Source organism: Bactrocera dorsalis, unplaced genomic scaffold, assembly GCF_023373825.1.
Source record: "Bactrocera dorsalis isolate Fly_Bdor unplaced genomic scaffold, ASM2337382v1 BdCtg051, whole genome shotgun sequence".
NCBI classification, from domain to species: Eukaryota; Metazoa; Arthropoda; class Insecta; order Diptera; family Tephritidae; genus Bactrocera; species Bactrocera dorsalis.
Window position 1 is genome coordinate 15,283 of NW_026038102.1, and position 26,003 is coordinate 41,285.

At 34.4% G+C, this 26,003-nt stretch overlaps 2 protein-coding genes and 1 long non-coding RNA gene across 13 annotated transcripts in view; 2 read left to right on the plus strand and 1 right to left on the minus strand.

Annotated features, from left to right (window-relative positions):
- LOC105226535 (transforming acidic coiled-coil-containing protein 1) overlaps positions 1 to 22,266 on the plus strand; it is a 32,913-nt gene extending 10,647 nt beyond the window's left edge. For 3 of the 11 annotated variants that reach the window (XM_011205442.4, XM_011205443.3, XM_011205444.4), the window contains exons 2-12: positions 8,040 to 8,271; positions 8,341 to 8,409; positions 9,051 to 9,143; positions 9,217 to 11,451; positions 17,290 to 17,693; positions 17,761 to 17,840; positions 18,704 to 18,772; positions 19,006 to 19,110; positions 19,262 to 19,423; positions 19,498 to 19,647; positions 19,724 to 22,266. In XM_011205442.4, coding sequence (XP_011203744.2) covers positions 8,040 to 8,271; positions 8,341 to 8,409; positions 9,051 to 9,143; positions 9,217 to 11,451; positions 17,290 to 17,693; positions 17,761 to 17,840; positions 18,704 to 18,772; positions 19,006 to 19,110; positions 19,262 to 19,423; positions 19,498 to 19,647; positions 19,724 to 19,907 — 3,783 coding nt within the window. In that variant the 3' untranslated portion in view covers positions 19,908 to 22,266. Of the gene's footprint in view, positions 1 to 2,649; positions 4,022 to 7,443; positions 7,662 to 7,853; positions 7,905 to 8,039; positions 8,272 to 8,340; positions 8,410 to 9,050; positions 9,144 to 9,216; positions 11,452 to 14,021; positions 14,145 to 17,289; positions 17,694 to 17,760; positions 17,841 to 18,703; positions 18,773 to 19,005; positions 19,111 to 19,261; positions 19,424 to 19,497; positions 19,648 to 19,723 lie in introns of those variants that run through there. The other 8 variants (XM_011205437.4, XM_011205438.4, XM_029550325.2 and 5 more) reach the window with 8 other exon arrangements.
- Positions 1,338 to 2,854, minus strand: LOC125780028 (uncharacterized). Its single transcript, XR_007423529.1, has 2 exons — positions 2,715 to 2,854; positions 1,338 to 1,545 (listed from the first exon to the last, which is right to left on the minus strand). It is a non-coding gene; the product is annotated as an uncharacterized LOC125780028 (long non-coding RNA).
- Positions 22,267 to 23,458: 1,192 nt separating the features above from the next.
- LOC105226599 (3-oxoacyl-[acyl-carrier-protein] reductase FabG) lies at positions 23,459 to 24,424 on the plus strand. The gene has a single exon (XM_049461523.1). It carries the CDS (start codon positions 23,513 to 23,515, stop codon positions 24,278 to 24,280), a length of 768 nt encoding a protein of 255 aa, XP_049317480.1. The 5' UTR covers positions 23,459 to 23,512; the 3' UTR covers positions 24,281 to 24,424.
- Positions 24,425 to 26,003: the final 1,579 nt, after the last annotated feature.

Here is a 26,003-nt window from a genome sequence, read left to right on the forward strand (position 1 = left end):
CTCATAAACATCAATCAAGCTACAATAAATATACATACCTACATATATAGAAACGATCAATTACGTTGAAAATTGTAAGTGATAAACAATAACCGAAATTAGAATATTAGATCCGGACATCCCTGTAATTGGGGATTTCATCCATATCAACCGTTAATTTACGGTTATTTGAAAATGCGGAGAATATAATAAAAAATTAAACTATGATACATTTTGTTATAAAGCTAAATTTATTTAATAAATATTTTATTAAAAGAGCGATGCGGGTACTTGCATCTGTTGAGTCTGACCAACAGTTGACCGACGATAAGCTTTCATGTGGGGATCACCTAAGTCTTGACATTGTTCTAGTCGTTGTATCAATAACCCTTGACCTATTTATTTAGTTTCGAAGGGAATTTCTGCGAATGCGTTCGCGAACGGTTTTTATGGCTGCATTAGTTCAAAACGCGTAGAGACGACCACTTCTTTTTCTGTCATCAATTGTAGACGTTTAGTATGTAGTATTATGTTAATAGTACGGTAGACAAATATTCTTAAAATATTAAAATAAAAAAATAAAATAAAAAACTTAAACGCGGTTGTACCGAAGTTATAATACCCTTCGCCCTAAAAGAATTCTGAAATTGTACCCTTGCATTTGAGAAAAACCCATGCCAAATTTCGTGAAGATATCTCTTCCAATGAAAAAGTTTAGAAACAAGCACTTTATTCTGATGGATCAGTTGGTATGATAGCTACATATATGCTATAGTAATCCGATATGCACAGTTTCTTCGGAGAATGCCCTATTGATTTAGACAATAAACCATTACAAATTTCCTAAAGACATCTTGTCGACTGAAGAAGTTTTCCATACTAGCACTTGATTCCTATAGTTCAGTTTGTATGCTAGCTATATACTATAGTATTCCGATCTGAACAACTTATTTGGAGATTGCAACATTGCCTTAAGCAATAACCCAACCCAAATTTCATGAGGATATCTCGTCAAATATAAAAGTTTTTCATATAAGGGTATGACTTTAATAGTTTAGTTTGGAATGAGCCGAGAACTATTGGGGAGTCACGTTCCAAAAACAATAACATACTTGTACAAGCATTCTTCTATTATTGCTGCAACCTTTCTGCCTAGGTTAAAATAAGATATACGAATCCATAGTTCAATTAAAATTTATTTACTCATTTAATAAAAGAAAAATTAAAAATTATAATAATAAGCATCTATTTTATTTTATTATCTTCATTTTGTTGAACTCTGCGTTCGAAAATTAATTTACTAGTTAGTTTTCGAACATTAGACCAATCCCTTTTTCATTAGAAACGAATATATATGTATGTATGTACATGCCGAATTTGCGAATGAAAATGAATGAATGAACTCACGAAGCCGTGCTGATAATAAAATTTAACGGCAACCATAAACGGTGGAAACACAATCGCGGCATCCACAACAAATTAGTCTCACTGATCTGGTTGCCGATCAACGGCGCGATGTGATTGTACATAAACATTAGACAAGTGTTGTTATTGCGAGAAAGAAAACTGAAATGAGCAAGAGATCAATCAAGAGCAGCACAAATTAAAGGGTTGCAAGAATTAATTCACGCTATGAATGCAACAGAGAATTTATGAATTCATCTCATAACTCGAGTTAAGCGCCGACGCTGAGTTGGAATTATGTGAATGCAGATACAGAGAAGACATTGTGAGTTGCTGTTTATCGCTAGCAGGTAGACTCAGCTCATTCATCTCATAAACAAACCCAACTCACACTCATATCATCAACCAGCAGTGAATGCAAAGCGTTAGCGTTCGCTTAGTAGTGGAATAGTGTGTGATCGTCACTTATTGTTATGTGAATTCATTGTTTCTCTCATTCTTTTAACAGAACACTGTGCACCCATAGTGTTCAGCTAAGCAAGCAAATAGAGAAGATAAACGGAAGGGTTTTCCCCAGAACATGTTTGCCTGCATTGTACTGGCCGTAGATGCTTAACCGAGACAGTTTATTAAATATTTAAATTCGTCATTTGTTTTGTGTATACTGTGACTGGAAATGAACGCGAATGTAACTAATAAAAATGTGATACTTTGGAACTAAATGTTGTATGTATTTTGTGACTTAAAAAGAGTTTTTTTTCAATTGTTCCAAAGGACAGGTTTTAGTTCTAAAATATTTTTATTTTTTATAATATTTTGTTGAATCTATTAATCCCTAAATAAACTTCATGAAAAATTGCAATAAAATTGAATATTGGAAACATTTTTTTATCCACATTCATATGCAATTATCTATGCGTATTTACATACATACTTCTTTCTAGTCGTGCAACTAGAATAACTCGAATTAACAGTTGTTAATTCACACGAACATCATTCACTCATCCAACATCCTTCTTGCACAGAATTAATTCACACCAACAGAATGAAATGCTTTGGTAGACCGATTCTACAAAGAGTGGGTCGTTACTTGTGAGAGTGCTATGAGTTGAGCGAACTCGTTGTTGTTCTCACTAATGAGACTCGGTCCTTATTTTACCCAAACATGAGAATTCATTTTTACGTTGTGTGAGTGAGTGCAAGTTGAAATTTTTGGACAGTGACTCAAAGTTTGTTTTTTGCGTATTCATGCAGCCCTTTAGTACAAATTAAAGAAATAAAGAAAATCGTGGAAAATTTCAATTCGATTTTGAACTTTTATACCAACATACACAACTGCAGTGAAAGGTGCTTGTTGATCGTAATTATCGCACGACAACGGCGCAATTAATTACTCAGACTGAGCAGCTGGCGAACGCCCGCACTTGCGCGCCACAGGAACAGCCTCCTCGAAAATCTCTCGAATAGTTCGTTTGTCTGCTTACGTTCAATTGTGGTCGCGCTGTTCAGACCGTCGCATATAATTGTGTTTACTCGAGTCCAAACTACACATACATATGTACATATCATACATAGGTATATGCTCGATCATATAAAAATACTCTGAATATTTTCGTTGAACTCACAGACAAGAAGCAACACCATAATTTTCAAAAATTGATATTTCTGTTTGAAGTAAAGAACTAAAAAAATAAATAAATAATTATATGAAAATAAAATAATTTTTAATTATTTTAAAAAAGTAAAAGTGTTGCCGACGATCGCGACCAAAATTTTGACAAAGTTAATGGTGCATGCAGCAGTGATCCCCGGATCGCACAATATTTTTTAATTACGTGATTTCTTTAATCTTTTTTGTCGTGAAAAGTAAAATTCGGCGGCATAGGAAGGCGTGACGCCACGCACTGCAGGCGTTAACGTAATTGGCGTAAATCAATCGTGCGTGCTAAATGATTTTGGCAAAACAAAACAAATAATTAAAATCGAATACGCAAATATAGCAAAATCAAAGGCTTCTACCCGCTGTGAAAAAAACAGCGTTGTCACAAGCTACCGAAACCTACTATAAAATTCTCCACCACATACAATGGAGTTCATTTCAAATCTTATAAAACGACCAATAAGTTTGGTACGCAGCGATTCACTACCACCAACGTCAAACGAGGCAGGACAAGATACGAGTAATTCACGTCCTATCACACCGAAACAAACTCCGTCACCATCACACTCGCCATTATTGACCTTTGATCGAGTCACCACGCCGGATCCAAAACAACATTTAGTCGATTCGCTGATGGTGGCATCCAATATAATGGACGCAATGAATGGACAAGACGAATTTCGCCCCATTGCTGTGGCAACAACAACACGTGCCTCTTCACCAATTAGTCAATCGCCTAAACAGGCACAGTCACGTTCTTTACAAACAAGCACCACTAGCAATGTCAGCGCAAGTGGCAACATGAATCCTCCGTCTAACAGCGTTGGCAACACAATCGAAGAGTTGCTCATCGAAATCAATGACAATTTGAGCAAACAAGATGATCTACATACCGCCGGTGCACTGAGTCAACATCATTTGCCGAATCGACCATTATCATTATCACCAACTGCTTTGACGCAGGCATTGGCGACTGAGGTATGTGACATTACGTGACACTACAGCATTCATGCCATTTGCATTCGTGCGTTCTAATTGGTTGTTAATTACAACGTAATCAGTGTAATCTGTTCGTTTGCTGTGATCGAGGTTAGTGTGTCACTGTTGGAAGCTTTCAAGTGAAAGATCACAGTTATCAATGAGAGGTGTGAGCACATTCCATTGTTTCAGCGCATAAAAAAGACTTCAGCTGCAAACCTGTGGCATATGTTCCTATTTGTGGGCGTTCTTTAATGTATTATTCTGAAAACAATTCCATATCAAAATTTGTATAATCGTAATTTCATCTTGGTGGTTTTAAACACGTACATTTTCCAAAATCTACTACTACTCTACCCAATTGTTTTGAAATGTGAACTATCATTGTAGCTAGAGCATACTTTACAAACACGCCGATGTGGCATACCTAAATAAAGCGGCAAATTTAGGTCAAAGGCAAAAAATAAAATTTATGCAAAATAAATGAAATGCAAAACGAATTAATTTATTAAAAATACTCATATCCATTTGTACAAGCATTAAATATCACCGGTCAAGACATTTTTCTGAAAAATTACAATATTTCTGTTATCTGCTGCGATCTTCACTTCGTAACGCGCTGTCAAAATCGAATTTTTCAGCGCTCAGCGTTGCCGCCGCGTGTGTTTTTTTTTTAGATTAGCGCCATACAAAATTTATGATAATGAGCATGATAAATTTGTGGCAGTAATTAGTATCTGCCGGTTTTATTCAGGGACGGCAGTGAGAGCCATTTTTGCAGAAGTTGTGGGCATCAAAACCAAGTTATCTGCGAAGAAGAGGGGAACGTAAGAGTGCATGAGATGTGATCCGTATTCTAATCTGTGATTCTGGGGTGTAAAATTCAGAGCATCCTGCAAACAGTTAGCTTTAAATCTAATATAATCTAATGTAACCCAATTTTGATTTTTTTGATAATTTTTGTTTCCACTTTTTATTAAATCTTACCAAACATTTTTTTTTTCATAGTATATGGTTTCGAATCTACATATGAAAACTTTCCGGGATAGCTTTTGCCCACTTTTCTTAAAAGGCAGTTTTAAATTCAAATATGTTAAGAAAAGAACATTAATTAACCGTACTATTTTAGTGACAAATTCTGCATCACAAACTTTTATTTTCTTGTTTATGACAGACTTCTGTCTCTGAGTGATTTTATCTATTTTAAACTAATTAAACTATAAGGGGGTTAATTTGCAAAAATCTAATTAATTAACGACATGTAATTTTTTATACTTACTGATGAGGTTGTATTTGCATTTTCATATAACTAAACTAAACCAGAGCGATTCGAATACATACCCATTTAATAGTAGTTCAATAATTATCTTTGTGGCCTTTTATGCCGCGTCGTGGTTATTTTGTAGCGTTAGTTAGTTATGGTCACAGAAACTAATGTATGTACATATGTACTATATAATAGTGTTCATAATACTAGCAGAGTTCATAAAAATAATAGTGAAACGACAACAGACTTAGATCACTAAAAACAAAAGAATCAATTGTTAACTAAAGTAAAATAATATTTGGTCTTTTATTGGTATTGTTTCTTATCGTGTTTTAGGTTAGATCCCTTTTCTAGCTTTATTTGTATTTTAAATGTAAGGTCAAATAAAAAAATACATTATTTTTCCATTATATGGAAGGTTTTATTCAGGATAGTTATAATGATACGATTTAGGTATATATACATATTTGTTCGATAACTTGCTGCCCTTTTGAAGGTGATGTCATAATGCCACTATCATAAAAATTCTCGCCCCTATTGGTAATTACTGACAGTAATAAGTCATTTCGTGCCAATACCAATAAACACATAGCAAAACCTTTTTGACCGTCAATACTGTTTTGGCTACAGTTTGCACCGGTTCACCTCGATTTGACCACAACCATTTCACAAATGGGACTAAAACTATGTTTCCATAACTTATTGTTCTTTTGTACACTTTCCTTTGACACCAGAAATATAAAGTATTTTAAGTTTTCAGTCCATAGCTATTGTTGTTGTAAGAATTTTGGTTTTGTTTTTCCATGAACTTGAAGAGTATTAAATTAAATTTATTATTATATCACAAAAACTTAATAAAACAAGCAATGTAATAAACAAGTGTAGTTGCTTTTGATGTTGAATGTATATACATACATATATAAAAATACATATCGACATACAAAAGTATTAGTTTGTTTTATTATGATTTCGCATTTTGAATTGGGATAATTTTCTCAATAATACAATAAATGGCGAAGTTTTGTTTAAAATCTCACAATATACAATTTATGTTATGTCTTATACTTTGCATATTTTACACACGACTGTAAATATCCACTCACAATACGAGTACACATGAGTGTTACCAATACACGTAAAATGCTTTGTGTGACTTTAACCTTGTATTGCTTTTGCTAATTGAATTTCGAGTACATTTTCCCGCCAAAAAAGTAAAAAAACAAAAAAGAACGTTCACTTCGGTTGCACCGGGGCTAGAACACCCTTCACAAATAAAGAAGTTTCCACACAAGAACTTGATTATGATGGTTCAGTTTGTAAAGCTGCTATATGCGGACTACTATCCGATCTGAATAACTTGTTCGAAACTTATGGCGTTTGCTCACAGAAATCTATGACACTTCAGATATAAAAGTTTTCCAAACAAGGACTAGTTTGTATAATAGCTATGTATATGATATAGTGGTCCGATTTGAAAAGTTTTTTCTAACGTTTTAGCGTGGTTTTGAACAATAATTAGTGAAAATATTTCATCAAATAAAAAGTTTTCCACACAAGGGCTTGAGTTTCATCGTTCAGTTTGTGTGACAGCAGTATGCTATAGGTATCCGATGTCGGTAATTCCGACAAAAAAGCAGCTTTTTAGAGAGAAAACGGCGTTAGCCAAATTTCGGATCGATATCTGATGGACTGGCTCGAGTATATTGTATACAAACATATGAATATGGCTAAATCGACCCAGCTCGTAGAGTTGATATTTTAAAGGGTATCCGACATTTTCATCTGGGTGTTACAAACTTCATGGCAAATTTAATATGTCTTGTTCAGGGTATAACAAAGCTTGCGCTGTTAAAATGCGCAAAGGAAAACAATATATTAATACAAAATAGAGGGAACTAGGCACACATTTGACTTAGTGTGAGCAAAGCCAAAAAAATGCAGTCTATACACATACACTTATGTATAAATATCGTTTTGCAAATAGGCCGCCATAACAGTCAGACGCCACCGCCAATTTACTACATAATATATGCATATATACATACAATATATGTACACACATACATATGCCCATTATCTCAAGTTAATTGCATTTTGCTACAGAAAGGCAAGGCTGTGCCTCTAAAGTGTATCACCATGAGTGACGGTACGAAGAAGATGTTACCGGCGGTGGTGCCCAGTCTAGGCTCAGTGAACTGAATTGTGTTGGCAGTTGGCGAGTTGCCTGCGAAAATCTCACGAAATGCAGATTTTAAATTTACATAAAAACCAAAAAAAGCGTATTCATTTGCGAAATAGGCAACACAAATTGCGTTTTATTTTATATTCAAAACTATCAGTAGCGACACGACAACTTAAGTCATAGACACATGGGTGAGTGTCGTTTGCAACAATTGCTTGGTGGCTGCCGCGCCATAAGTTTATTTTGAAAATTTCTAAACTAGCAAGTCTCGCTGCACCTGCCATAGCCTGTTTGTGTTTTGATTTTTCTTTTCATGTCTGCAATGCGCACACCTAAATTCGCACACAATAGCATATTTATAAATTTCACTGTCAAAAGCGTGTAAAAAATCGAGAAGGATGCAACACTCCTGCTGCACTTGGTGGCTTTGTTGTGTAGTTCATTTTCTAAATTTCTTCACGGTCGCACACACGTGAACTTCACACATTAACTAGCTCTTGACATTGGAAAAGTTTTAATTTTTATTTTGGCTTGATTTCATTATTTACTTGTGTTTTATTTCATTGCAGTATAACGCAGTTTGCTCGAAAAACCCAAATCTCAAAGCCACGCCCTCAACGCAATCCACAGAGTCATTGTCTTCATCGCCGTCGCTACTAAAATCAACTGCCATGGCACCTGTGGCTGATAGCGTTTCTACAACATCTATTACAGCCACCGAAACTGAGCCGAAAGCAGGGCCTTTCGGTGGATCTACTCCAATATCGCTTAAATCGGGTGCTAATATAGATATTAAATGCGGTATGCAATATTAAACTAAATTTATTTATTTAATTGATTTACTTTTTTATTATTCGCATTTTTTCGCAGAGGCAGCCAGTGATTTGATTGAAACAAAAACACCGGAAATGCTCACAGCGCTTAATCTGAATACGGAAGGTAAGCACAACCACAAAATAAATTTCACAACTTATACTCCTAAGCACTTTTCCCAAGTCAGTCAGTTTAAAACCACAACAACCTACATAAAATTGACACCATTTTTCTCAAACTATTAGGGCACTATTATGTTGATGAACCTATTTATAAGAGCTGTTCCGGTTCTTCTGTGATATGGTTTTTGAAATACTTTGAGGCATTCTGCTTTGATCGGTTTGAATCGATTATAAATTCGAGCATTTTCCGGTTATGTAGAAACGGCTAAAGTCGAAACTATTAGTCTAAAGGAGCGTTAAGTATTTATATTTTTTAAATTACATAACACTTTTCTGGATAATAAACATTTTGACTAGAAAACAATGTTTATCGTAAACTTTGTAAATCATGGCGAATGTGCTAACGCTATAAATTTAATTTACATAAATAAAATCCATTACTTTTGATTTGGGCACTTTAAGCATTTTAAGTTTGTGCTATTTAGTACTGAGTACTTTCAATCAATTCTGCTTGTGCATTTTCAAGTATTTATTCTCGAGTTGAGAAGTGGTGATACCCAGGTAATCCCTCGTCGTGTAGCAAAATACAATTAATTATACATGATTTAGATTCATATTTAACTTAACTTATTTTACACATTTTAGATCGCGCAAAACTAACTTTTGAAGACGGTCTTATACCAACATTAACAGCAGCCATAAGTGAGCATGAAAAACATGACGACAATCTTGGAAAAGGTAAGTCATAATATAAAAACAATCTCAACATTACCTTCACTCGTTTGTATTTTTTTCATTTAAATGCTTTTAGATAACTCAAATTCGGCCCAACATCTGAAAGTACAACCTGAACCGGACACCGCTGCCTCATCGGACAATGAAACCTTCACGGAATGTCAGTCCTACCAAATCGCGTCCGCTAACGATTATGGTTTTATAGCGGATGAATATAGTTTTGAGAACTCCGAAATCGAATCATACTTTAGTGCTGCTAACTCAAGAAATGCTACACTCACGACAGGAGAAGCAGATCCTTTAAGTGTTACTATAAATAAACCGTCAGAACAGGATGAGAGTGAGCAAGGTGACTTGCAATCGCTGGTCTCAGCTATAAGTGGTGACGATTTGTTAGCATCGCACCAACATCCATTAGATGTAACCTTCGATGAAGAACCAATGGATGTGGATGAGAGTTTTACTGAGTTAAAACAAAATGTAAACGTTGAAGAATGCCAGTTGCATACAACTAATGTCGGAGCTGATAACGAGTCAACTTCAAAAACAGCAGAGCCTGAAGATGTTGTTACTAATGAGGAAGAGACGGAGTGTAAGCAACTAAATTGTACTAAAAACGAAGCTGTACCCAAAGATTCTGCGGTGTCTAAGCCCGAGACCGAGTTAGAAATTACACAGTCAAAACTTGAGTTATCACTAAATAAAAGTATCGAAATACCCACATCAACAACTCAAAAGAACAATTATGAGCACAATAACCTAGATATCAGCAGTACTGAAACTTTTTCGGAAGTATCAGCCGATCTTACCCAAGCAACAATTGCTACGACATCATCAACTTCAATTCACTCCGCAAATACCAGTTTACATCCCATCGAAGAAGAGTTATTGAAATATAAAATTCCAGGTAAACAAGAATTTGGTAAGTCCTGGACTGGTTCACAAAATGCACTGAATCTGACAGTGGATATGGACTCATCAACGCAAAGCAATAAAAGTTCCGCTTCCTCACCAAGTTTCCCTATAAAACATAAGGGAAACTCACTCAAACAATTTCCACGCTCGCCCACTGCAGCCGTGCCAAAAAGTATGACATTCTTAGAAAAATCGGAATACACTGAGCGTATTGAAACAGAACGTAAAAAATCTACAGCCAGTGAGCCGAAGCTGGAGTTATTCGGTTCACGAAAAACATCGACAGTCGACGAAAAACCAACACAGCATGCAATATCGGAAAATCTTGCTGCAAGCATTACCAGCACTACGGTATGTCCAAATGAGCCTATTAATGATGAAATTGCGTCAACAAAAATAAATGGCAACACAGCAACAGATGAAGTTGCACCTTTAACAAGTGCTTCTTCAATAGACAGTTCAGATAAACGTCGTACATATAATGTAACGGCTCCAGTGACACCTTCTCCTGAAATACAGAACGTGACACAAAAATGTGTGAACGATCACGATAAACGGCGCACCTTTAATATGCCTGCAGCACCGCAAGCACCAAGTATCGTTGGACAAAAATCGGAAAGAGACGAGGACAAACGACGTACGTTTAATATGCCTGTACCAACACAAGAAACAGACATTACTACCCAAAAACCAGAGAATGAGGGCAATAATCGACGAACTTTTAATCTTATGGGCTCAGAAGATGTAATAGAGGAGAAGATTTCAAGCGAAAATAATTCTGATACAGCCGAGAGGCCTCGAACTTACATTGTTTCTGAACCCACATTTCCGATGAGACCAAATAGTGAAGGAATAAATGTTCCTATGGACATAGACGACACATTACCTACAGATGCTGGTCAAAGCAACACAACACAATCCCGAACACCGATGCAGTCCCCCACAACAACTGTTTCTAGTTCGTCACCAATACCGACTTTACAAAATCGTATTGGTAACACCATTCCAACAAATACCTCACCGCCAATACCGACACTACAAAATCGGGCACGAAATGATCAAACCCAACTTATTATGGATGATGATGCCTTTAAAGTGCCACTACCGCCATCGCCAGCATCATCAACGGCATCACCACCAATAGCTACCATACATAAACGACCATCTATCCATGCGTACAAAAACACAGAAGATGTCGTTGAAGCGTTATCCGCCAAAGAGCAAACCAAACGCGATGCCAGTGATGAGAAGGATGTATTCGCTGGCAATAGTACACCCTCACCCATGGAAGAGCAGCCATCTTCAACAAGCAATTTTGGTAATTTCGACTCTAATTTAAACGTTGATGTGGATCAGCAAGAATTTGCAAGTGAGCAATTTGAGAATGGAAATAATTGTGAGTTTTCGTTGTTATCTTTAACCTACTTATTATACTAACTTAATTAACTGTCTAATGTACTGATATTTTCGAAAATTCAAAATTCACTGCTAACCGCCATTTTTTCTTGCAAGCACTTACATACTATACATATATGCAATACCACCTACTATACGTCATACTTGTAGTCAACTCGCCATTTCTTCATTCAAATGTGGTCTGTTGTTCACATGTGCTACATTTCATTGTAACACTATTGTTGTTTCCCCCTTCATATAACATTTTTCGCTAACTTTTACCACTGTGTTTTAATATTACTCTGCTAGTAACCCTCGTCCAATCACATATGCACTTCACCTTAGCAACTTCTTCCTACAGCACATTCGAATTGCAATGGCAAATAATAAACATCAACCGGTATTTTCTGTTTGCTATATATGTACGTATATGTGCATACTGGGCCGATACTGCTGCATGCCACACAGCTTTTGATTTCAACGCATCCCCACATAAAAACAAATCAAGGCCATGACTGCAATTGAAGAGCGAATGCGCTACATAGAAAAACAGTCAAGTTACCTACCACTCTCTTCCCGGTTTTTCCTTCTACATTGTGGTAGTTGGTTGCAGGGCGCTTCTGACCTTCCGCTCGCACAAGCAGGCGCGTTTGAACTTGAAAGCGAGAGAAAAGTCCACAGCTAATTTACATATTTATTAGGCAGGTCATGCGGTTGTCACGACACCAGACCAAATAAATACCTTCACACACACAGGTGTTTGTGGGGTGAAAGGTATTTATTTTTTTTTTTTTTTGCGAAATAGAACAAAATGTAAAAAAATAAAAAAATAATATATTGTATGTAGTATATCAGTATTGTTGTATGTATATACAGTGTCATATATGTACATATGTATATTATAAATAAAAAATTGTTCAATCTTCGCCAAAAAATTAAAAAAAAAAAAGTTATAAAATTTAAATAATCTTTATATGCATACTATACTATATATTGTATCCTCCTTCCTTCCTTTTATTTTACTATTCGTAAAACGACCCACTGTCAGTGGGCTTGCTATTTCCACACCTGTAATACCTTCCCTATAACTCACAACGGTTTATTTGTGATGTTCTACTATGCGTTAATACAACGGTGTTTTTTCCATGCCACTCGCTGCCGGTATTGCAGCCGCTTTAGCCCAGCGTTCTCCGCTCGTCATACGTGGTATTTAAAGTCAATGACAACATTAGTACCATAGGCTAATGACAATACCTTTTGTTGTATTCGTTAAAGCTCCTTTCCACGTTTTCTTTCTTTTGTTTAGTATGACCACATGTACACATACATACGTTGATATGATTCAATTTATTGCTCTTGAATTTATTTAGATTTCGGATAAATAAAATATGAAAATTTTAGGTCTTGATTTTAAATTAAAACCTTGGCATTTTGGTGTTAATAAACACATTTTTGTTTCATATACATATTTTTTCATTAAGTAGTATATATTCTAAATGTAAAATATTACCAATTTACCATTTGAATCAAATTGAATTATTCAAGAATTTTGTATATTATTATCCCTTTGAGGATTAAAGAAGTGCACCTATATTCGGCAGTGAAGTAATGACAGGCAGCAAACTCAAAGCAAAACTAATTAAAATTAATAAAATTAAAAATATTGCGTAATTATTTCTTCATATGTTTTATTATAAATTTAGTAAATGTGCATATAAATTTAGCTGTATGTTTTAAAATTGGTATTTTTATATTTACAAATCTATACTTATATCAGTTCTAATGTCCCATTTAAATGTTTTCATATAAACCAATACTGCTAGAAATGCAACTCTGACTTGTCAATCAGCCCATATGACAAAACCAGTCTCCAGCAATATAATCATCGCAGTCAAAAAGTCAGCGATTGAGAGAGCACAAAACAGAGCGTATTAGAATCAATGTGCTCCATTCTATTCTCTCGTGTTATAAATGCTCTTTCAAGCACTTAAAAATACATAAGGGGCTGTCCATTTCACATATATTTACTGTATATGCCAAACAAACACCATGGATTGACCACACCAACATGTTGGCCCTTCACTCCCTCACTCACCTTTGGCATCTTGCAAGTGGCCAACTCTCATTCACGTTTCCACTCTCACTCTTACAATCTCTCTCTCTTTCAATGCACGTACTATCGCTATTTGGAAAATGCTATTCTTCTGCCAAGAGCTAACCACAACTCAACTCCAGTCACCTATACAGCTCTACAAAATGCACGACATTCTCGCTTATCTGAATGGCATGTAGACTCGTTGGACGTGTGACTGCTGCTGCTTTTGCTGGAGAAACCAACTTCTACGTGGAGAATTTTGCCTTTTAGTTTCTCAAGTTTGGTCGTCGACGTCGCGTTGCGTTTCGTTTACGACGTTTGCGTTTTTGTTTTATACATTGTCATTATTGCTGAGGTCTCAATTTGGAGTGTGTGATTGTGCTGAGAGTTTTCCATGAAGAAAATCTATCAAAAGCTAAAAAAGTAATTAAACCGAAATTTTCCAAATACAAAAGTATAAATTTTAACACATCTCACAGTGTTTCCAAGTGTTGTGAAGGCATTGGAAATTCTCCAAGCAATGTAATCGTTCAAAGTATCTAACAGATGCGTGACGTATATGAATTTTGATTTTTTCCGTCTTCGTCTGTCTACCCAAGGTGGTTAAGTGTATGGTGTAGTGAAATAAATGGAATTTTGATTGTTTTACTTTTCATCTGCTATATGACCGCAACCTTCAATAACTCAATAAAACTTAAGTATTATGCATACATATGAGTGTGCGTGTATGTGTAGTACGCTGCAGTCGGTGTGTTAATTTATAAACTAATATAAACTTCCATTAAAAGTTGTTGCCCTCTAGAGACAATCGTGTAGATAATAGTAGGTCGACATTTGGTGTATCAAAAACGAAGGAAGATATACAATTACGCGTTAACAGCAAAGCAAAAGTTCTTCCGCGTTGTCTCTGTGCGCTGCTGCTTTTCCGGTTGTAAGGTGTTGTAAATGAAAGGGCAAATGCGCTCGTAGGGCGGTAAAGCAGCGACAAGCCGCTCGAATGAGTCATTTTTCAGCTTAATTGAAAAAAAATGCGGCCAACTAACGCAACGCGCGTCATTGTAAACAAAAGCAAATAGCATTTCCGCACAAATTTTGTGAACCTTAAAGATTCCACGAGAAATCATTACACATTGCAGTAGTCATACGTGCTATCTTTGATTGATAATATTGCCGCACGCTATTTGTGTGCTTGTGTAGGGGCATATATAATTACTCATTTATGTTAACGCCAATTCAAAGTGTTCGCTGCAAAGTGTATCTCCTCATCTGTGCATCATTCTATATTATTGGTTTTATTTTATTTTTACTCGTCTTTTCTCGCCTTTTGTGCCAAATCAATTTGACTCTGATGGTGATCATACTCATTCTCCAAACGAATTTCTACATACATTTCTTTAATTTCTTGCCTGTCTTCTTGTTCGCCTTTGACTTGCTTACTTTTATATTCGCTCATGTGTTCCAAGTTCTAATTGTACGCGCTCTTAGTCATTGTTCGTGCGGACTTGACTGGTTTTCTCAGTCTCATATATTTTGTGTTATTTGATTACTTGTCTAGTTGCCTCTCATAATTATTTGTTTATTTTCGCAAGCGTTATTGATACACATATATTTTTTTCTGCTGCAATTTAATTAGTTATCTAAAAGTAACAAAATAAAATTATTAAAATAAAAATTAAATTATTTACAACGTATAACAAGTACCTTGTTCTTTAAACCGCTTTTTATCGGTTTTGATTGTTTGTTTATAATTCAATTTGTTCGATTTCCCATTTCAAAAAAGTACGTACAACTTATTTTTACTTCCTCTGCTCTTAGTAGGATGTGTAATATATTGTTCTAGTATTTATGTTGAAGCATGGCTTTCGATTGTATCGCTTGTATTGTCATATTGATACGCCCACGAGCAATCAGCGTTGGCGACAAACAAAGTAGTTTTATTTTGCAGTTTTTTTTTCTTCCCTTGTGAAAACAAAGGGATTTCCACAGTGTTAGTTGTATTGATTTTGCATAGGCATGTGAAGGCTTAATATTTTTATTATACACCATAAGTGACATGTTTGGAGCTGTAGAAAATATAGAATCACCTTATTATGAAAAATTTTTAATGCGATACACAATATCAAGATGGAGACTGGCGTTTAAATAGATTGTTTACTAATTTTATTGGAGACATTATTAATTTAGAGACATTTAATTTTAATAATTATTACTTATACAGTGGGGTTTCCCCGAAAAATGCGACTTAGGGAATCATGTCTCGAACTTTTAAGATTTATGTAAAGAGATTTATATGAGATTTTACTTTTGTTGTCAATTCAAGAGTTCGGGTTATGAAAACTTAGAAATACGAGTTATGGAAATTCAACTGTAATTTATTAAAAATCAAAAAATTACATACTCATAATTGTTGTTATAAACGCCGCTTACCGCTATAATATTTACAAGGTCGTTATATATAAATTTTTGAAATATATTTTCTACAAAAAGTTTAGCATTTTCAATTATGTATGTAGTTCCAACTGCTACTAACTGAATGTTATAAATTAAAAAAAAAACTAAAATTCTTTACTTCAGTTTTACTTGAGCGATTAGGTGTAGTCAGAGACATGAGAAAATGGCATTTTTAATAATTTTGGTTTGCAAAAAAAAATATTTTTTTTATATAAAAGTAAAACCAAAGAATCAGTAAATAAGACTTCGACTTGAGAGAAATTTGAAAAAAATTAAAAGTAATGACTGCGTGTTGACCAAGTTCCAATCATATCTCCTTGCAGTGACCATCGCTAACCTTTGGAGATTCATCTAAAATCGTTGGAAAAAATAGTTGTATAAATAGGTAATCAGTGTTTTTAATTAACAAAATGGCAGACAATTTTTTCAATAAAAAAAAGTTTGAAAAAGTGGGCGTAGCCCCGCCCTTAATCAGTTTAATGTATTAATCTCCTAAACCATTAAAGATGCAACAACCAAATTCGCATCACAAATAGTATACGAGCTCCTACCGACAGTGTGAAAATGGATTATAACCCTACACACTCACCACATAACGGTACTATAACGCGATATATCAATAACTAATTACGCCAGAGACATTAAACTTTACCCACCGTATTCTATGAGGGGTCTTTAAAGTGCCGGGGTCAAAATCGTTCGATGGGCGTAGCATCGCCAACTTTTAGGTGAAATCGCATGTCCCACCCGACCAAAGATAATCCTTTTCTGATAGTAGTATGTCTGTATGCTACAAATGGGTTGAATCTGGTGAATACTTCCCTTAGCCACCATATACCTAATATAAAGATTCAAACTTCCGTAGGTGACGTTTTCTTATAACGGTGCATATTTGTGATTGGAATAAATAAAATCGGGTGAAACCTCACCCTAGATCCCTTATAACTAACAAGCGATGTGTATCTGAAGACACTTCTCAGGGTTTAATCCTTGTAAGCTGCAAGAGCATTAAATAATAAGTCAGTTTTTTTTTATTAGTAATGTACAAAATATTTGTTTTCAGCAATTCAATGCTGAACAAAAAATTCTAGAAAACAAAGAAAATAAAAGAAAAAGAATATGCAAAACATTTACTCAGTCATTTACATAAGACTGTACGCGTATTATCTTTAAGTAACAATTTTGTAACTACTTAATGTATATAATCAATAATTTCTAACAATAACTGTTGTTTTATTTTGTATACTTTTCATGCACGCTCATCGTTAATGTGAAACCCATTTAAAATATCAGTAATTTTGAATCCATCCGACTTTGATTATCTACTCACAAAAGGCAATAATAGCGCGCCAATTGATCGCAGTTCAATATTACTGAAATTCGATCCGTTGCTCGGCGTGCCAGTACCTGCAAATCAAGTGCAACAACAGAAACCAACAAAGCAAACACCACAAATATTACAAAACATTTTAGGCGATAATCTAACTAACTTAAGTCCTACACTCGAAGAGGACGAGCACTCATCATCAGCGTCCACATCATCCATTAGCAATAATCAATCGTTTGTTGTTGAGACAGATAATAAAAGGAAATCTGACGAAGAGGAGAGTGCCAAGTCAAAACAGAATTTGATTAAGATTTCAGCAGAGAAGCAGCAACGCCAGCAACAACAACATCAACAACCAACTGTTTTAAAGGTGAATATGGATAGTTTTAACCAAACCTAAAGAATTTAATGAATATATACTTTTTTTTAATACATAGAAGCATGACAGTATGAGTGTCGACGTGATTAAGGATATGAATATCGACAACGATTGTAACAAATCCTTTGAGAATTCAAAGTAAGTGAAAATTGGAAAAAATTTTTCACATAATGCCAAGCGCCGGTTTATAATATGTAGATTATTAGAACATGCATAGGTAAATTGTAAATAGTTGGATTTTATTAGAAAACATGGTCGAAGCTTTATATATAATTATAAAAAAAGTTAACTCCTGCACCTAAGCCGCAGGGTTATTTTTTAAGGGCTATATGTATAACTAAATATATTAAAGTAACCTGCCGACTGTTTGCATCCAACGGAAACCGTTTTTGCTATAAATATCTGGAATCAGGTCAATACTTCCCTTAGCCCCCCAATAAATTAATATAAAGATTTTCGAACTTCCGGGTGACTTTATACCTCATATATCGGCCAATATGTGAGTTATCTAAATAAAATTGAGAGAGAGTGTTTTTCTTATAAGGGTGCACATTTGTGCTTAGTATAAGTAAAATCGGATGAAACTCGCCCTAGACTCCATTTAACTAACAAGTCTTATATTCTTGAAGGTACTTGCCTGGCTTTAATGCTAGCTAGTTGCAAGCATATAAAATTCCGTTCCATTACTTAAACTTGACTGTCATGGGTAAGAGCGAATATTCGCTGCTTTATATTTGAGCTCTTGTCAAAAAATTTACATTTGATATTTGATTGATTGACAGATATAACCTTTTACTTTTTTATTTACGTTTAAATATGACATTTTATTTACTCTCTTAGTTGAAGTTTTAGTGACTTGTATCTTTTTTAAGAACAATTGTTGCCCCGGCGCTACATCCTAATGTTTAATCGGAATTTTCACTATATTAAAAGTCGATTCTATTTATTTTTATTTACCATATAAGATTCGAACTAATTTTACTTTTTCTTACCGCTACTAGCTCACAACCCGATGAAAAACAAATTAACTATAAAATGGATGAACTCGAGAAAAAAATTAAAAACGAAGTGTAAGTCATTGCCATTTAATAAAAATTCAAACTCAAAGATATATTTATCAGTGGCGCTCATGCTAAACACTGTAGGTGGAGCGCTATAATAAAACAGAAAAATAAAATATTAAGCTAATTTTCACTATATTTGGCATATCTGCAAGTTGCCGTTTTAATTTGGCCGCAAGCTTTTGTATTTTTCAATAATATTTATGCTTCGCTAATAATTGCTTTATTCATTGCCTTTTTAGACTCAAAACAGAAGATATTGAAAAGAAATTGAAAGAAGCTGAACAGCGTGAGGAGGCATTAATCAAACGGATAACGGAAAAAGATAAAACAATAACAAAAATGACGTAAGTGCCTAATATGCAACCACCCACACATTATGTATTTGAATTAATCATATTTGCCTCTTTGCTAATGCGTACAAATATTTCACTTCTTGAATATATTCTTTTGCACATGTACAAAAATAAATTTAAATTCGACAACTTTGCGGCGCAGCGGTGTCATTGAAGCGTACGAAAAAGCAATTGCTGAGCTAATCGCTGAAAAAGAGCAATTACTACAAAGCTACGAGAAACAGTTGGCGGAGGTCAAGGCGGATCGCGACTCGAATTATCAACATCTCACGTCACTCGAAACGACATTTGCTGATCTGCATGTGTAAGAAAGCCTGGCTTTATTTGTGATATTTTTACTCAAGTATCTGCATCTTTCTTTTTCAATCAACTAAACAGCAAGTATGGTAAAAGTAAGGAAATGACGCTGCAGCTGAAGGCAGACGAAGAGGCTTTAGTGGTGGAGAAGCGGCAAATACTGGAAAATTTGCGACTTCAAGAGCAGCGATATGAAAAAATGAAGAATCATGCGATGCAACAGTTGGAAATGTGAGCTAAGCCTCTGCGAATAACAACCAATTTTAGTGTGTCTATAATAACCTCTTTTGTATTACTTGTCACGCAGCGCCAACAAAAAGCTCGAATCGCTTAATAAAGAGCACAGTATCGAGACGACAAAACTGAAAGCACTACTCAAAAAGGAGGAAATCTCACGTGCCTCTATCAATGAGCAATTACAGCAAAAGTCCAGAGAAAATGCGGAGCTGGTTAAGATATGTGATGAACTAATTAATGGTCAGGGAAGTTAAGTGATTTCAGCGGTCAACGTCGGCAATGCAGCGACCTATGTATATCAAATGTTTAACAGATTTGCATATACTCTCAATTGATGTATGTGTGTTTTGTACTTGTTATGTATGAGCTAAGCCTAAATAGCGTAGCATTACATTGCATTACAATTACTCGTTATTAATAATTATTTAGTTGCCTGATTAGCAAGCAATGGCGGCATAGTACAGTGTTCGTATGCGCACGTACGTACGTGAGTGTGTTACACTCAAATGCCAAATGCGCTTAAGAAATGCATTCATTCAGTTCGCAGTCATTCACAAACAGTTGTGTGATTAATTTAAGAATTTTTTATAATTTAATTTTCTTTTATAATTTTCCATTGACATTCACAATGATTTGTATTGCACTTCTTTGCCGCATATAAGTAATAATTGTTAAGTAATTTTTTTATGTAAAAATATGTAGGCAAATGAGTTAACAAATCCGCAAGTTACTTCGTGGAAATCAATAAACACACATAAACAAACATTTAAACACGAATATTATTACCTCGAAACATATGTACATGCATGGAAAGAGGCAAACAAAAAATATACTATCATAACTTATTGTGTGTTATGTACTGTAATTGTAGATTCTCTTTTATAATTTGCATAGTTATGCTGTGAATATACTGATATGAATTTCACTTCGAAGGAAACTAACTGTACAATCTCTTTAAATCTTAATTTTTTTTTATAAAAAATCAAAATGTTTAGAATTAATTTGTATTAAATTGTATTAATTTATTAATGTTTAGTTTTCCATCATACTGCCGAGCCTAAAATACATACATAGCTAACATTGGAAATATTAAATCGAATTTTATTCTGCTGTTTTTATACTAAAAATTATTCTTACATGCACTTTAGCTAAGGCGCCGCCTATAAAATACGTATGTACTTTAACGGTATTCCCACAACGGTAAACTAGTAAAAACCGTTAGTTTAGTTGCGTGCTGCAATTTTCAAGTTTCTTTTGCTCCATATGCCACAAGCTTTGAAATCAATAGTATTAACACGCTGTGTAAATATGTATGTTCTTTATGAAGTCATTGTTCCGAATATTTCACTCTCAATTTTATCTAAGAAAAATGGAAGTAGTATGATAGCAGCGAACATAGCGAATATTTTTATAAAGTTATTAGTTAATATGCTTTTCTTCTAATTTTTCACTATTTTATGTATAAATACATATTATATGTGTATGCATGAAACGAGACGTCAAGAATTCAAGTTCTCACTTTTCAAATTGAAAAGTAAAACGTTGAAATTTCTAACGACTAGTACTCGTTATTGTTATTCTAATATAAAATTATTTGCTTTATTTTATTATTATTTATTTATTTTATTATTATTTATTTACTTTACTATTATTTAATTAATTTATTATTATTTGTTGCATGTTTCCCACTTGTAACTCATAATTATTAATTTTAACTATTTTTTAACAAAATGCTATTACATCCAGCGTGCATACGTACACACATAAGATGAAAATAGTTTAATCTCGAATATATCTTCCAAAATAGTTTACAACAACACGTAAGCAAAATTATAAACTTTTATAAAATTATCTAAACAAATACACTTCTCAAATGCAGATGTACTTTAGTACTTAGAAACTAGCACACACGCACACACTAAAGTCAAAAGTCTCATTTACATAAACTTTTGGCTTTGTCGACTTAATTTATTTGCGAGAATGTGGAACTCAAATGTGCCCGTATCGTAAACGGCTTAAATCTTCATAACACAACACTGTAATAGATATGTATATTTACATTGTATCTATTGGCCTACAAATATAAACATCTCTACATATATAATTTTCCTTAATGCAAAGACTTGCGCGAAATTACAGCAAGTGAAATGAAAAATTAAGAAATATTTTTTTAAGATACTTAACTAAAAACATAAATACACACCTACATATAACCTAACATAAATATGTATGAACCAATGCAAAATGAAACGCTAGTTAAGATTTTGTAATAATTTAAGTCGACGCTTTTGGATTGCTTTATTAAACATATGCACTGTACATACATATCTATGTACATATACATATGTGTGTGAGTTTTCTATCGGATTTGCAGTTTTGTTGAATCTATTCGCTATAAAATCATGAAGAATAGATGGTGAATTGAATATTTAAGTGGAAATGAACTGTATTTAAGTATTAATAATAATGGAAGTAATACAATATGCCTATAACTGAATTGCACATTGTAGTTGACCTAAGAGAGACATAAATAAGTTAAAAGAAAAGTTGATTTAATTGTGGATGATATTATAAAAAAAATTAAACATTAATAAATACTTATATACAATCGCAGATTTTAGTATCTTTTACTTTCGAACAACTGGTAATGCAACAGTTGGCAAATTTGAACTTTTGACAGCCTTCGAAATTTGTGAGTTTATTTCTAATTTTGTATTACCGTAGTAACGTGCTTATGGTAAATGGCAAATATGTAGGTAAAACCACCCCCTTATTTAAATTCCTTTACTTTCTATTCGTCTGCCTATTGAAAAGGAAATATGTATGTTTGCTTTAAAGGCTTGCATAAACTATCAATTGAAGCAAACGCATAACGCACGCATACACTTCTCATGTAGTCCCACTGTATAGTCACATCATCAAGCATAACTATTTATATGCAGAGGCAATATTAATTGACCATCAATTTCTTGCCAATTGGGTTGGCAAAATCATTTGCGAATTGGCGACATGCGTTTGAGGTATTGAACCGTTCAGAAATTTAATGAAGATGACCAAAATTTATGAAATGGATGAAATGAAAAAAGTAGAAAATATACCCTTTTGAACGAATTTTTTAGAAGATAGGGTTTATTTCCTGATTTCTTCAAGAATGGGAAGTGATTTTAATGAAGATTCTTCTTTTGGGGGTAGGATATTCTATTTCCTTCGCCTTAAAATTTAGCCTACATATTCTTGATGAAAAACTCAGTTGCTCGCTACTTATTTTTCCCATTCGTCTCATTGCGATTTGTCAGTTGGAACACAAAACGTTGGTAAGTTGCTTCCATGAGCTGAGAAGGCACAAAAAATATTGTAAGTACCATGGATGTGAAGAATGAGTTCAACTCCGCAAGCAAAAATAATCAAAGCTCTATATGAAATACGCGCACCCCAGTATCTCGTAAACATAATAATGAGCTAGTTCGAAAATAAGAGATTGTTATTCGACACGGACGAGGGCACTCAGAGCTACACTATTTTGAGTGGAGTACCGCAAGGTTCGGTATTTCCCTCTCCCATGAAGTACTACTTTGTCCGGGGGAGAGATATGAGTTGGGATTAGGTTATGTTTAGCAGATATAAGTCCGGCACTCCGGCTATCGATGCTTCCTCCTATAAAAAAAATGGTTGTTTTGTACAAGGTGTAGGTTTTTACATTGCCAATCTTAATGGCAATATATTTAAAAGATTGCTAACAATGTATATTGCCTGTGGAGATGCAGCGTTAAGAATTACTAATAACATAGTATTATATAATTTTTTCACGAGTATTTCATTAAGAACTTAGCGTCTATATCAACAACACAGGCATTTGATCATGAACTTTGACAGTAAAGTAGTGTTAATCACAGGAGCCAGCTCCGGTATTGGGGCAGCTGCTGCAGTAAAATTCGCTGAATTGGGAGCTTTACTAATTCTAAATGGACGTAATGAGGAAAATTTGAAGTCCGTAGCAGAACAGTGCTCTGCCGTTGGTAAGGAGCCACATTTGGTCATAGCAGATATATCAAGGGAAGATGACGCGGAACGACTTTGGCAGCAATCTTTAAAGAAATATAACAAGCTGGACGTGTTAGTTAACAATGCTGGCATCTTAGAAATAGGTAGTATAGAGAATACTAGCCTCGGACAATATGATCGTGTGATGAACACCAATTTACGTGCTGTGTATCACTTAACAATGTTGGCTGTACCGGAATTGGTAAAATCTAAAGGGAATATCGTAAATGTATCAAGTGTGAATGGCATACGTTCATTTCCCGGTGTACTAGCATACAATATTTCTAAAATGGGCTTGGACCAATTCACTCGTTGCATCGCCCTGGAACTTGCTCCAAAAGGTGTTCGAGCAAATTGTGTTAATCCTGGAGTAATTGTAACAAATATACACAAACGCGGCGGCATGGATGAAGAAACATACCAAAAGTTTTTGGAACATTGCAAAACTACACACGCTCTTGGTCGACCTGGTAATGTAGAAGAGGTAGCAAATGCAATTGCATTTTTGGCCAGTGACTTGGCCACCTTTACGACCGGCACTAGTTTATCAGTAGATGGAGGACGTCACGCAATGTGTCCACGGTGATCTGAACACATGTACTTAATGTGCCGTAATTGTTTTTTTCTTATGAATTTGTTTTAGTTTTTAGAGCATAACCCCTCTATGTACATATGTACGTATGTATGTAAGTTAATAAATAAAATACAATTTTTTTATTCAATTAGTAAATTTTATACTGGTTAAAGAATTCAATTCAAATACAACTGTTGTTATACTTGGTCAGTTGATTTCTGTATACTTCAGTATGCTTTTGTGTCGTGGTTAGATTCGTGTTTAAAAGCTCTATTCTGAGAAAATCTCACAACTGATTTGTGAGGTTTACAGACCTATTACTATGCCTTCACAAAAATCACCACCTCACTATTGTAAGGTTTTCCGTAAGCCGACGTGATTTCAAAAGCCTAAATACTCCCAATTACCTCACAAATTTTTGATGTGTTAAAGGAAACCTCACAATACAAAATCGCTTGTGTTTGTTTTGATAATTTCAATATTTTTAAAGAAATTTGCAATTATTTTATTGAAATATAATGAAGGAACTATTCTTCCAAAGGTACTATCTATTATACACACACATAAGTTTTTGTCTATTACAATAAATATGTAACATACGGTGTTTATACATTTTACTTCCTTACAAGTATGAATAAAAAGACATATACATATTTATGCTTTAATAATAATATTAAATACTAAATACTAATTAAATGAGGTTTTAGACAAAAGCAAAGCGGGTGGCATTGTAGAGCTTTTGTCACTTAAGACAACTCAAAAGATTTCTTCACTTGTTGACGTCCGTACCATGGATAAGATGATAGGAAACTTTAGCTTTGGGTCTCTTTTTCTCTCAAACGCGTTCCCTGATTATTTGACAGCGATGGAGATCAGGGAATTTCGAGCAGCTGATATCAGAAAAGGCGGGGTGCCAGAAATAAACCGCTATAATTAACTGACAAAATCGGTGTGAAATGAAATTTCATTAAACTGTGCGAACATAAATTTTTATGTAAATTAGTTAATGATTTTGCATTTTAACATTTATATATGCATTTTCAAAGTATTTAATTTAGCGAAAATTTCAATAGTAATGAGGTTTGTGGTCAGAATATATATGTAATTTATGTTTTAAGTTATAGCAATTAAATATTGTATGTATGTATGTATTGAAAACATTTCTCTTGAATATGCGATGTTTTTTATGAATTGTTTTATTTTTCTGTTTATGGTTTATGTAATGTAATAAGGCTAAATTAAAAATTTGGCTTTACCGGATTTCTCAGGCCCATTTTTTATATCTCACTTTTATTATTGTAAACAATGAAAGGTTTCAAAGCAACAGGTTTATTTTCTGTACACAAATCAAAACAACCTTCCTACTGGTATAAGCCGTACGCTTGACACATGAGTGAATACACGTCTTATGCGTAAAGCTCCATACTTACATACCTTTAAATTTTTGTTGTTATGGTAACGGCTCATTAAAAGCGATTTGACCTCATAAACTGAAATGCCGTCAGCCCCTCGTGTATAGCTCAAGAAAGAGGCCAATTCCCACTTAATTGAGTCTGCAATGAATAAATTTCTTGCAGCCGTTCAATCTGAGAAAACTGGCTTATGTGCGACCATTGGTAGAATCTGATCAACCCGAACCATCTCCGGGAAGTGCGCCAGCAGGTGTGTTATTGCCCTGTGCTATGCGCTACTGACATATGTAGGTCCCATCGAAGTACAGCGCCATACAGCATCA